This window comes from Cetorhinus maximus, chromosome 6 (assembly GCF_964194155.1).
Source record: "Cetorhinus maximus chromosome 6, sCetMax3.hap1.1, whole genome shotgun sequence".
Lineage (NCBI taxonomy): Eukaryota > Metazoa > Chordata > Chondrichthyes > Lamniformes > Cetorhinidae > Cetorhinus > Cetorhinus maximus.
In genome coordinates, this window is record NC_135884.1 from 134,887,897 (window position 1) to 134,899,926 (window position 12,030).

The 12,030-nt window shown below is 41.0% G+C and overlaps 1 protein-coding gene across 2 annotated transcripts in view; it reads left to right on the forward strand.

Moving 5' to 3' along the window:
* Nucleotides 1-12,030, forward strand: part of cmip (c-Maf inducing protein) — a 229,479-nt gene that overhangs the window by 173,560 nt on the left and 43,889 nt on the right. For both annotated transcript variants that reach the window (XM_078544544.1, XM_078544545.1), the window contains exons 8-10: nucleotides 10,205-10,308; nucleotides 10,619-10,723; nucleotides 11,593-12,000. In XM_078544544.1, coding sequence (XP_078400670.1) covers nucleotides 10,205-10,308; nucleotides 10,619-10,723; nucleotides 11,593-12,000 — 617 coding nt within the window. The remainder of the gene's footprint in view (nucleotides 1-10,204; nucleotides 10,309-10,618; nucleotides 10,724-11,592; nucleotides 12,001-12,030) is intronic.

Genomic DNA, 12,030 nt, shown 5'->3' on the forward strand with positions numbered 1-12,030 from the left:
CTCCATTTTAAGGTGCCCCTACGCTCAACAGCCTCTTTCAGCAGAATCAGCCTCTTTCTGAGGGTTTTGGCTGTCCAGTTTTTGCGGGCCTTCTCATTATGCCTCTCACGTCATGGTCCCACCCATTGTCCTTAATTAGATCTTAACTAGATACATGCAGCCACATATGGGACTTATTTTCCTGCAGCTAGTTCCATCTCTAGTTTCTGTTTATGCAACACAGCTTTTGAACATATAGGACTAAACTTATAGGAATAAATTTATGAACTGGTATGACCAATGTGAAATCTTGCCTATTGGCTTCATAAATCGGGATATCATAGGTGGGCTGGCCATGATTTCCATTCATTAAAACTGATGGCCTCACAAATTTGAATGTTTTACAATTTTTATATACCCATGTGATCAAAATACTCATTCTGTGTTATCATATTTTCATGGCGTCAACATTGCATGAGCCTATGGATTTCAAAGTCAAATAAAGAACAAACCGATCATATTGATTGATGTAGAGAATGTATGGAGTCACGTATCATTATAGTTTGGTTATGCTTGTGGTCATCAAGCAAAACCATTCGTGTGGGAAATGACACATTTGATTGTCTCTCTAAAAAAGTGAATTGTAATGTGTGAGGCCAATATAGGAAGGATAACTTACGTAAGCGTCATGAACAGCTTTCTTTTTTTGCAACATCTTGTTAAGTTGACAAAATCTAAGTAAATGGATGTGGTGCAATGTCTGGCCCCAGTAAGCAATCACATCACATTTTACAAAGAGTTGCCTTGCATGTATAGGCACTCATCTGTCACTGAGGTGAGGCACTGTATATGTTAAATGTGAGCAATGAAGCCCGATAACCTTTGATTCCCTTGCCCAACAAGAATCTATCTACCTCTGCCTAAAAATATTCAATAACCCTGCCCCAACCACCTTCTGAGGCAGCGAATTCCAAACCCTTAGAGAAAAATATTCTCCTCATCTCTGTCCTAAAAGGGCAACCCCTAATTATAAAACAGTGCCCCCTGGTTCTGAACTCACCCACAAGAGGAAACATCCTTTCGACATCCACCTTGTCAATTTTGGGTTTTGCCTTGAAAAATGTCAGCATTCTGGAATTTATCATCCCATCCTCACAAAGAATGACAGTTTTTAGGAGTCTGATTATCTTGAATGCTGCCTGGGCTAAAAAAAAAATTTCAAGTTGGATTTTCTAATGGGGTATTAGTTAGATGATGTACTATTAGCACCAGGCAAACTGAGAGTGTACTGATCCTGTCTGGTGGTGTAGTATGGGCAAGCTCTTGGCCCGCTTGGAGGCTGATGTTGAGAGTTGACCAATGGCATTGGGCGTCCAGAGGATAAATTTTATGTCAGCAGGTTTCAGGGGCTGTTTACAAGAGACTAGGTGCACTTAAAGGGATGAAATCAGTTAATGGTGAGTAACTGTATATGAGTTAAGAATGGTGGTAGGCTTTACAAAGGCAGTTAGCACTTTAAAAATTATATTTAAACATTCCAAAATGTATGGGTAACTAAAATCGTTAGTAAAACTCATCGGCTTATAATATAAATGTGGAGGCAGGAAACTGAGTGTGTGGCCAAGGGATTTAAAAAAAAAAATCATTCTCTGGATGTGGGCCTCGCTTACAAGGCCACCCTTTATTGCTCATCCCCAGTTGTCCTGAGAAGGTGGTGGTGGTGGTAGAAGGCTATCTTGAACTGCTCTAGTGGATTGATAATCAGTGGCTTGATAGGCTATTTCAGAAGGACATTAGGCATCAGCCACATTGGTGTGAGACTGGTATCACATGTAGGCCAGACCAGACAAGGGCAGCAGGTTTCTTTCTCTAGAAGAACATTAATGAATCAGTTTGATGGCACAATACTCCAGTTTAATGACTGGTAAAGTGGAGATAGTGGAGTATGGATATGTTATCTAGGAGATTAGCCATGCTGGCCACTCCAGGGAACCCTGTCCTTTGGACGGCATTATAAGATGTCTGGAAGGAGGCGGAAAAAGAGGACACGAGGACATAATTGAACCTTACTGCCTCCACAGTACCAACCCTATGGTGTGTTAGCTTCAGGTCTCCTTGGAGAAGTTGACACAGCTCTGGCTGAATTCCAACCCAGGACCTCTGTAACTAGTTTTGGGTGGCCTTTGCCAGGTACCATGGAAACTTACAGCACAAAAGAAAGCCATTAGGCCCATCACCTGACTTTAAAATACAGTTCCTGTGTTCTATACAGTCATTGGCCTGAATTTTACTCTCAGCTGCCACAGACCTTTTGAAGGCTTGTCAGTGGAGATTTCCTCTAATCTCAATTTCAATTTCACTTTATTATCCATACGGAAATTCATTTCAGGTAACATTGCTCATTTGTTAAAAAAATTACACCTAAATGAATAACAACATTAAAAGAAATAAAATGACCCTATCTCAGAGATGCAACTTTACCTGACTATGTGATTAAAAACTATTCCAATGCATTAAAATAATCAGTCAGTGAGACCCGCCCTGAGTGCATACCCTCAACCATACATCAAAACTCCTGTTCAAAACTTTTATAGGGGAGAATTTTCCCCCCGCTGGGCGGGGTTTGTGTGGGGGTGGGTGCGGACCCGATCGGCCCCCCAGATCAGGACCGTGCCGCCATTTTACGTGGGTGGGCCAATTAAGGCCCGCCCAGCGTGACGTGCACCCGGAAGCGCTGAGCACTCCCTGTGGGGGTGGGGGCTTCCCTGAGTCACATGCGTGCGAAAGAGTGCAGAAATCTCCGAGGCACAGAGGTGCCTCAGGGAGATAAGTTTTAAGTCTGAAAAATTTTAATGAAAAATTTTAAGACATATCGCCTCATGTCAGATGAGCTGGACATGTCAATGAGCTTTAATGAAAAACTTTAATTTATAAACCTTTCATGAAACCTCATCCCACCCATGGATGAGATTCCATGAAAAATGTGAAGGCCACCTGGGCTCTTCGCCTGCCCGCCAACCTTAAGGTTGGACGGGCAGTTTTCTCAATAGGTTTAATTAGTTAATTAACGGTCTTAACAGGCCTTTGACAGTTCGGTGGGCGCGCAGCTGAACTGAAAATCTAAATGACGCTTGGTGATGTCGGGACGCATGCCTGACATCACCCCGCGTCATTTTACGTCTTGGTGAGCAGGCCTCGCCCCCCCGCTCGCCGAGCCGAAAATTCTCCCCGTAGAGAAGGGCACAAATGAGTTCAAGAACAATTTGACAGATTGTAGCCTTTTCCCTACAGCCAGCAGTAATACTGAAAGAAGGGGTGATTCTAATTGTTCACAATCAATCAACTTTCAAGGGCAGTGCTCTCTACAAGTGATCTGGCCATGTGTGAGCCAATCATTTTGAAGAATCCTCACTGAGCCATGCGGATCCCAAACAAGGAAGTATAAAGTAGGAAATCTAAATTAGATTTAAATAAAGTGCAGAAAGCAAAATAAAGTTGGGAAAATACAGATGGGATTAAGGGGGAGAGAGATAAGAGGTAGAAGAAGTAAAAGTATATTATTGAATTTGTAAAAAAAAATCTGCAACATTAATTTTCGTCTGGGGAACAAAAAACTTAACAAAAAAAAAAATTCAGGCCCAGAGATGTTGTTCAGTAATAATTATCACTTATCACACTGTTAAAAATTCATTTACTGCTGAATGCACCAACCCTAACTTTTTCAGCCATTTTTGGTGTGACACTAGCGGATAATTACAGCAGGTTCATGATGTTGCAATCATTTCGATGCCAGGTCTATTGGCAAAGACTGCAACAGTGCACCCTGTGGACAAGCAGGGTACATCAACTCCTGGATTTAATTTCACATGTGCATACTCCAGATGTTGCTGCCAGAAGTCCTCCATTATAATGGTGAGCACTGAAGACCTCACCATTATTCTCATTGTAAATTCTGGGAAAGTGTACCCTTGCATGAGTAGTGGCGTTTCTGATAGAACTGCAGATATTGTATATCCAGACCAGAACAATCTTAACTTAAAATACAAAATTGTTTGGTACATTGCTGGTATTATAATAAGAAGCCACTGATGCTTTTAACTTGTTAACTGCACCCTCCCCTGCTTCCTCCACTTTAGTATCAGGCTACAAGCTAAATTAACCTGTGTGAAGAAATAGCAGGCTGAATTTTGTGCTCCCCTGCTGGCAGGTTCAAAGGCAGAAGGGCGTGTTAAACCCAATGGGCGGCCTCCTTGCCAGCTACTGCCCCTGCCTCCAGCACAATCCAGCAGTGGAGGGGCCTCGGGTGGCCACTTAAGGACCTCACCCTGCCACCATCAACCAGCGGCAGTAGGGGAGAGGCCCATGCCAAGCTGCCAGCCCGGCAGGTTTCCCTACACATGTTGGGCAGGGAGGGTGGGTGTCCTTTCTTAACAGACTCCCTGGGCCCATCAGAGGGCACCCTAAGATTTTACTTCCCCTGAGAGTTGCCCTCGCCCCCTCCTCCACCCACCCCATGGTCTCTCACATCCCAAGCCCCACCCCCCCCACCCCTTGCCCTCCTGGCTGGGGCCTGCCAGGTTGGCACCAGGCAAGACTTTCAAATACTGCCCCAAATCCTAATCCAGTGCTGCCCACCTCTGTTCCAAACTGCAGGAGAGCTGTCAGCCTCTGATTGGCGGGACTTCCTGATCCAGAAGGGCAGAAATCTTGACCATTAAATTGCTGCAGGGCAGCCAGTGTTCCCCTCAGCAGGTTCCCCCCACCGCCCCCCCTGACTTTTTTTTTAGGCGTGGGGAGGGGGCAGGAATCCTCGTGTAATTCAACCCAACATGTTTTGGTTGCAATGGTAACTTTGACCATTAGGTGTTGCTGAGTGATTCTGTTGTAACCACTGCAACTAGACAGAAAACATCTTGGAGCTGAAGATGAGCATATAATGAACCTTGCTCACCTTTGCTGAGACAGAAATTAAAGGAAAGAAGAAAGCTTGCATTTATTTTTCTGGTGCCTTTCAGGTGTTCAGCAAAGAAGTACTCTCCATCTCTAGTTATTGTTGTGAAGAAAATCACAGCAGATAACCTAACCACGCCACAGCAAGCTGGCATTGGTTGAAAATAAGTATAGGCCAGGACAGCATGAGAACTCTCTCGCTTTTCTTTGAATAACCCCGTGGGACCTTTAACATGCACGTGAGAAGACAGAGCCTTAGCTAATCATCATATACAAAAGGCAGGCCCTTCAACACTGCAACATTGATATGTCACAAACCCCTCGACTTCATTCGCCAGATTGTACTTAATTTCCATCATTGTTAGCTGTTAGCAACGTTAGTTGGTGTTCTGGTGGACCGCTGACAGCCTTTTTGACACCAACATGGTAAAAATTGATTAACGCATACAGTGCTATAAGAGCCACGTTTGGGGAGGACTTTGAAACCTTCAGTGTTCAATTCAACAAAACTTCAATCCTCTCGCCATCATTTAGTCATCTGGGTGATTGAACTCACTGTCAGCAGGAGATAGAAATCAGGCCCTTTTGAGACTGAAGATTACAGCTTTTAGGAAAAGATCAATGCTGGCAGAGATCCCGTTGACAGGCTTAAATTTGAAATCTGGACAGAATAATTGATACATCGCCAAAGTTCAAAGCGCCAAATCCTCATTACAACAAATGACTTGAATAGCTCCTTTTTGCAACAAGTAGGTCTAAATCAGCCATGATGTGAACCCATGGTAATCCCAGGTATGATTGAGATCATTTATCCGTGCAGTGTTGATCCCAGTTACAAAAGAGTTTCAGGTTTTGCTTTGTTTAATTCAGGCATATTGGAGCTTAGGTTTCCCAATCAAAGCCAACTTTATTTGGCAGTAATGTTTATGAGAGGCAGAAGTGACTTGTGTTGAATATACGTATCTAGGCTACAAGCATAAGTGTAACGTGCAAACAAAATGGCATCAAAATGAGGGGTCAGTTATTAGAACAAATTTCTTTTATTCCTATTGTGAGCATTGATTTAATATGGAGCTCAAATTCTCCTAATCTGTAATTTATAATACATAAATGGAGTAAGATGACACAATGATATGCACACTTGCTTAAGGTCTCACTGGATAAATCCTTTGATCTGCGCAAGGCAGAAATGAATCTAATTCACCTTGAAGTCTCCAGTACTCTATCTGGCTTTTACCTGCAGTTGAAAGGGAAGACTTAAATGTGGGGGCATAATTGGGAAATTTGCAGATGACACAAAAATTGGCCATGTAGTTGATAGTGAAGAGGATAGCTGTCGACTCCAGAATTATATCAATGGTTTGGTTGAGTGGGCGGAGAAGTGGCAAATGGAATTCAATCTGGAAAAGTGTGAGGTAATGCATTTGGGGAGGGCAAACAAAGCAAGAGAATACTCAATAAACAGGAAGTTATTGAGAGGGGTTGAGGAAGTGAGAGACCTAGGAGTGCATGTCCATAGGTCCTTGAAGGTGGCAGGGCAGGTGGACAAGGTGGTTAAGAAAGCATATAGAATGTTTTCCTTTATTGGGCGAGGTATTGAATACAAAGGCAGGGATGTGATTTTGGAACTGTATAAAACGCTGGTTAGGCCACAGCTGGAGTTTTGTGTACAGTTCTGCTCATCACATTACAGGAAGGACATAAGTGCTCTGGAGAGAGTGCAGAGCAGATTTACAAGAATCGTACTAGGGCTTAAAAATTGCAGCTATGAGGAGAGATTGGATAGGCTAGGGTTGTTTTCCTTAAAACAGAGGGGGCTAAGGGGTGACCTAATTGAGGTGTACAAAATTATGAGGGACCTAGAAAGCATAGACAGGAAAGACTTGTTTCCCCTAGCAGAGAGGTCAATTACCAGGGGGCATAGATTTAAGGTGATTGGTAAAAGGATTAGAGGGGACATGAGGAAAACCTTTTTCACCCAGAGGGTGGTGGGCATCTGGAATTCACTGCCTAAGTTGGTGGTTGAGGTTGAAACGCTCAACTCATTTAAAAGGTACCTGGATCTGCATCTGAAGTACTGTGACCTGCAAGGCTATGGACCAGGTGCTGGAGAGTGGGATTAAAATGAGCGGCTAGTTTATTTTTGCTCTTGTCAGCTGTGCAGACACGATGGGCTGAATGGCCTCTTTCTGCACTGTAACTGTTCTATGGTTCTATGCCATAGGCTGTGCATTCACCCTTATCACATGTATTTGTGTTCTATGATTGGCAGAACCTAGGAGGTACATTTCTCTAAAGCAGGATTGGGTGAATTCTTATCTATTTTTCCCCATTTTTCAGTGGCTGATGGTGTACTCTTATGTATTTAACCATATTGAAGCTTACTCATTAACAGACAATGACAGTTTTTTTCTGTTCACTGAAGATGGAATTTTAATTTGAGCCTTTTGGTCACTGACTCCAGCCATAGGCTGTCCACAGACATTAGACATAATGATAATCCTCACATCCTCACTGTATTATTGCCTAGCTGATTTCTTTGACATGGCAGTAGGATGCTTGCTAGTTCAATTTAGAGTTACCATTTTACTGATGAGTATCTCAGTTATGTTAAAAATATATTTTTTCGGTTAGTGTTAGAAGGCATGTAAAAATTTCACTACTTGTTTTGTTCGTAATATCCTGTGAGTTATAGTGTATATATGGTCACACAATTCAAGAGTTAAAGGAATTCCTGTTTAGCAACAATAAAAAAGCATTTTAAAATTGATGATTACCAAATGGGTTTCATCCAACTGTGTTCACTCCAGGATTTTTAGCTTAGGGAAAATAGACAAAGAGCAGTTTACTTCAACAAGAGGCTGAAAGGTGATATAGATGCTTTTGTCTCAATCTCTTCTATGAATTTTCTGTGGCTTTTAGCACAAGAACTAACTCTAATCATTTTAAAATAATTAGTATAGGATTTGTTGATTCAGAGATCAAATTCTAAAAACCATTAGGAGAAAGTAAATCTGTTTCATTGAATAAATTGTTCTGATACTTAATAGTTAACTTGGACAATCCTCTGGCACACTGTTTTGATTAATAGCCACCAGTGACTGCAATCTGTAAGAACTTCAGAACCATTAGAGATATAATCATTAAATATTAACAAACTAAAGAGGGTTTTGGCTTAATTTTACTGCAAATATTTTTATAATGAATGCAGCTGATTTCCCATGAGTTATGTGGTACATTGTTTTATGCTAATTGAAACAAATACTGGTTAATATATTTTGAATTCCACTGGGACAGACATTTGTTTAAAGGATTTGAGCAGCAGTAAATTTTGAATGGCATTTTGTCTATATTGTCAAATGAGGTTAGTGACAATGGTGCCCTTTCTGCCAAGAATTTTCATTAAAACCAGCATGCGTATGGGCCTATATTCTTAGCCCAGATATGCTGTACAATGTGGTTGGTTGGCTTTGACTGTTAAAGAAACATGATTCTTTTTTCTTTATGTTTGATATAAACCCTTTCTTTGGACTAGTATTGTGGAAGCAATTGTGTGCTGTAAAAATAGCTGTTCCAGTTTTGCCACTCTTCTGCTGAAGGGCTGACATTCTGGGATATGGTTCCCGGTTGCCTGGCACCCTCTAGTGCATTTCACAAGTGGCTGTCCTTCATGTGTAAGTCTGCACAGTGATTGTCAGTAGTCTATTTAATTGTGGAAATGTCGCAACCAAGCTCAAACCTGTTCTCATTCATTGTAACATATGTGCACACTGCGATCAGTGGGTAGAAATAAGAAACAGAAACCCTGGCAGAATTCTCTCCTCGCTCTCCATGTGGCATTGAACCCAATTATAACATCCTCATTTTTGACCTGATTGAGATAACTATATAAATTGGGACTGGGACTTGGAACACAGTTGTATGGTTTCGTGCTACACAGTCAATGCCATTGTCAATGATGAAGAAAAAGATCCTTTTTTTAAAACTGAAAGAACCATTGACATTAATGTTTTTCATATGCAAAATCCATTTTTTAGTAACTCTATAACATAAGATTTTAGAAAAATACATAGGTTACTACATGACCTGACTTGGACCTCTATCTGTATTCCGATTCTAATTGGTGGCCCTGACCATTTTAAGGGACAATCAGGTCAATAAAGCCAAATTTTAAAATAACCGCCAAGTTCCTTTTTTTGCCTTAACTGTTATCATGAAGCTAACATTTTTTCATGAGATGATTGTGGTTTATAGTAAATTGGGTTTATGGGTGTGAGTGTAGATAGTTGTCCATGTGTGATATAATTGAATTAGATTCAGATAGGCTGCAAGCTTGAAATTATCAAAAGAAGTTAAGGGTAAAAGGCAATTGAAATGCTAATGAGTGAACATGGATGAGGGCTTAGCATGTAGGGCGTGATGGAAATTTTCATTTTTAGATAAGTGAAGGAATTGTTTAGGTTTCAAAGGGATGATAGGATGTTTACAGCTAACAAGACAAGCAAGGCCAAGCAGTATGTTTATTTTTCACAAAGGTACTGACCATATTGACAACATGAAAGATATTATGGGAAAAGTAAATTTCCAAAGACATATAGAACAATGGAATCTTACAGATTAAAGAGAGAAACCTATATAAAGAAGGTTATGTTGGGGGGCCATGTAAGATCTATAAGGGCTGTGGAAAACAGCCTTGGGGAAGCCTCCAGCCACTTTTGCAGAAGTCTGCTGTATCCAGTAACCAAAGGTGGAGGAAAGCGTTTGGAATTCCACTATCAAGTGGGTGCTGCGGTAAACTTGCTGGCTTGCCTATTTAAATTTAAAATCTATTTTTTGGACTGTTGCCTTAAAGAGGGTATGTAGTTGGGGGTCAGGTTAATAAGGCCAATAATTCAAGCAGGGACTTGATATTAAATCAATTAAGAAAGCAAAATACCACGTTGCTGAAACTCTGGGAGAGAATCAGAAAATGCTAGAAATATGAGGGGCCATTGACCTGAAACTTAAACTCTCTTTCCATCCCTGCAGATGCTGCCAGGCCTGCTAAGTGTTTCAGAAGTTTTTATTTTTCTTTATTGATCCTTTATGTTTTACTGGTTTGACGCCTTAAATCTTGTGAGCATTTTTGCAGTGCTCTGATCCGTGGGCTGTAGTATAACTCTGCCAAAGTGGTCTTGTAGTGGTGTTTGGTGGATCTGAGACACTGTTTGGTAAAGATGGTTCGGTGACAGTGGACACTGATGAATCAAACGATGTTGTATTCTTCTTTCCTCAGGATTTTGGCAAGTGTCCTAGATTGAGACTTTTCACTCAGGAGTATATTCTTGCTTTGAATGAACTGAATGCTGGAATGGAGGTGGTGAAAAAGTTCATTCACAGGTATCCACAATTTTACATTCTTCCTGACTAACTGTTGAAATTACATTATAACCCATATATTTAGAAGAATATGGGTTCATAGTGAAGGTTAAATCTAATTTAGTTCAAGTTTAAAAAAAAAAATTCTGTCCAAATTAATGTGAGCATTGAGTACCCAGCTGCATTAATTATTCATTCTTTTTATATGAAATTTTCAATTGAATGGTTCGAGAAAAATATAATTGCATATTGCATATTTTAGTTACATTTTTAATTTATAGTGTATAAACTGCATTTAGCTAAATATGGTTTCACTTACTTTTTGTTACAGTATGCATGGTCCAACTGGCCAGTGTCCCCATCCAAGGGTCCTACCAAACCTTGTAGCTGTCTGCTTAGCTGCCATTTATTCTTGTTATGAAGAGTTTATTAACAGGTTTGTACAGAAGTCTGAAGTTTATTTAAGTCTTAAATACAAAATTGGATTGATTGAATAATGTGGCAGTGTCTCATTCGATTGACTAGGCTGTAACATAACTTCTGGTCTTCCCTCCTTCCATGTAGTAGTATGCTAGACATGAATCCTCCTCAAATTTGAATGACATATTCAAGATAAAATGAATCCATGGCCCTACTTCCCTACACAAGAAACTATTTGCCAGCTGTATTTTGATGAAATCCATGTTTCTGTAAAGCAGTACATATGCCCTTCAAACCTCAAAGCTATGGAACAGAATGTGCATTTGCATCAGATTTTGGAAATCCAAAGCCTGTGTCTGTTGGTCAGGATGACTGATCCACGGAGAAATGTAATCCTCTCAAGTAAAGGAGGAATCTACAACCCGATCATTCCGCCTGCCAGAGAATCAGTGCAAGGTCCAAGCAGCCTTGTAGTGAAGAGTATAGACAAAGTGATGAAAATTAGGACACCTGTAGCATCAATGCAAATGGCATGGTTGAAAATCCATTCTGAGACAAGAGCATTCCTAACCAAGTGGTTTGAACAGTCTCATTGTTCTGTAAGTTTGCAATTACTGTCCAACAACCCTGGCACTGAAAGTGTACTAGTTACTGAGCAAAGTAGAACAGATCAGCAGGGACTGATTAATCTGTCACTAATAATAAAAAAAACAGAGTAAAGAGGACTAAATTTGGATTGAAAACATAATCTTGTCATGCTTTGTATAAATAAATGTACAGATATTTCTGGCTGTGATTACTTGTCCAGCATTTTGTGTTGAAGTTGGAAGCAAATAGCTAATTATACATTTAACAGTCCATACAATTATCTGTGTTCTTCTGTAGTCGTGACAATTCCCCCAGCCTGAAGGAAATACGTAATGGTTGTCAACAACAGTGTGATCGGAAGCCGAATCTGCCTCTTCGGCTGCTACACAGCAGCCCTGACCTTGTGTCACAGGAGGTCACTACTGACGCTAGGATGAAATCCATCATTGTGAACTCAACCGAGATCCACGTGGAATTGGAAAGAAGCAACATGGTTAATCAGAAACTGAAAGGGAGCACCAGCAGTAGTAGTAACAGCAGCAGCAGCAGCAGCAGCAACAGCAGCAGCAGCAGCAGCAACAGTGACAGCGAGCCCAGCCTGATTGACTGTTTGCTGGTCAGCCCCACCTGTAGCACCATGGTCATCGAACTGAGCTCACAAGCTGAGCGGGTCCTCGGCTGCTATGTGGAAATCCTCAAAATGCTGTAAGTAGATTCACTTTGGAAGCATGTCTG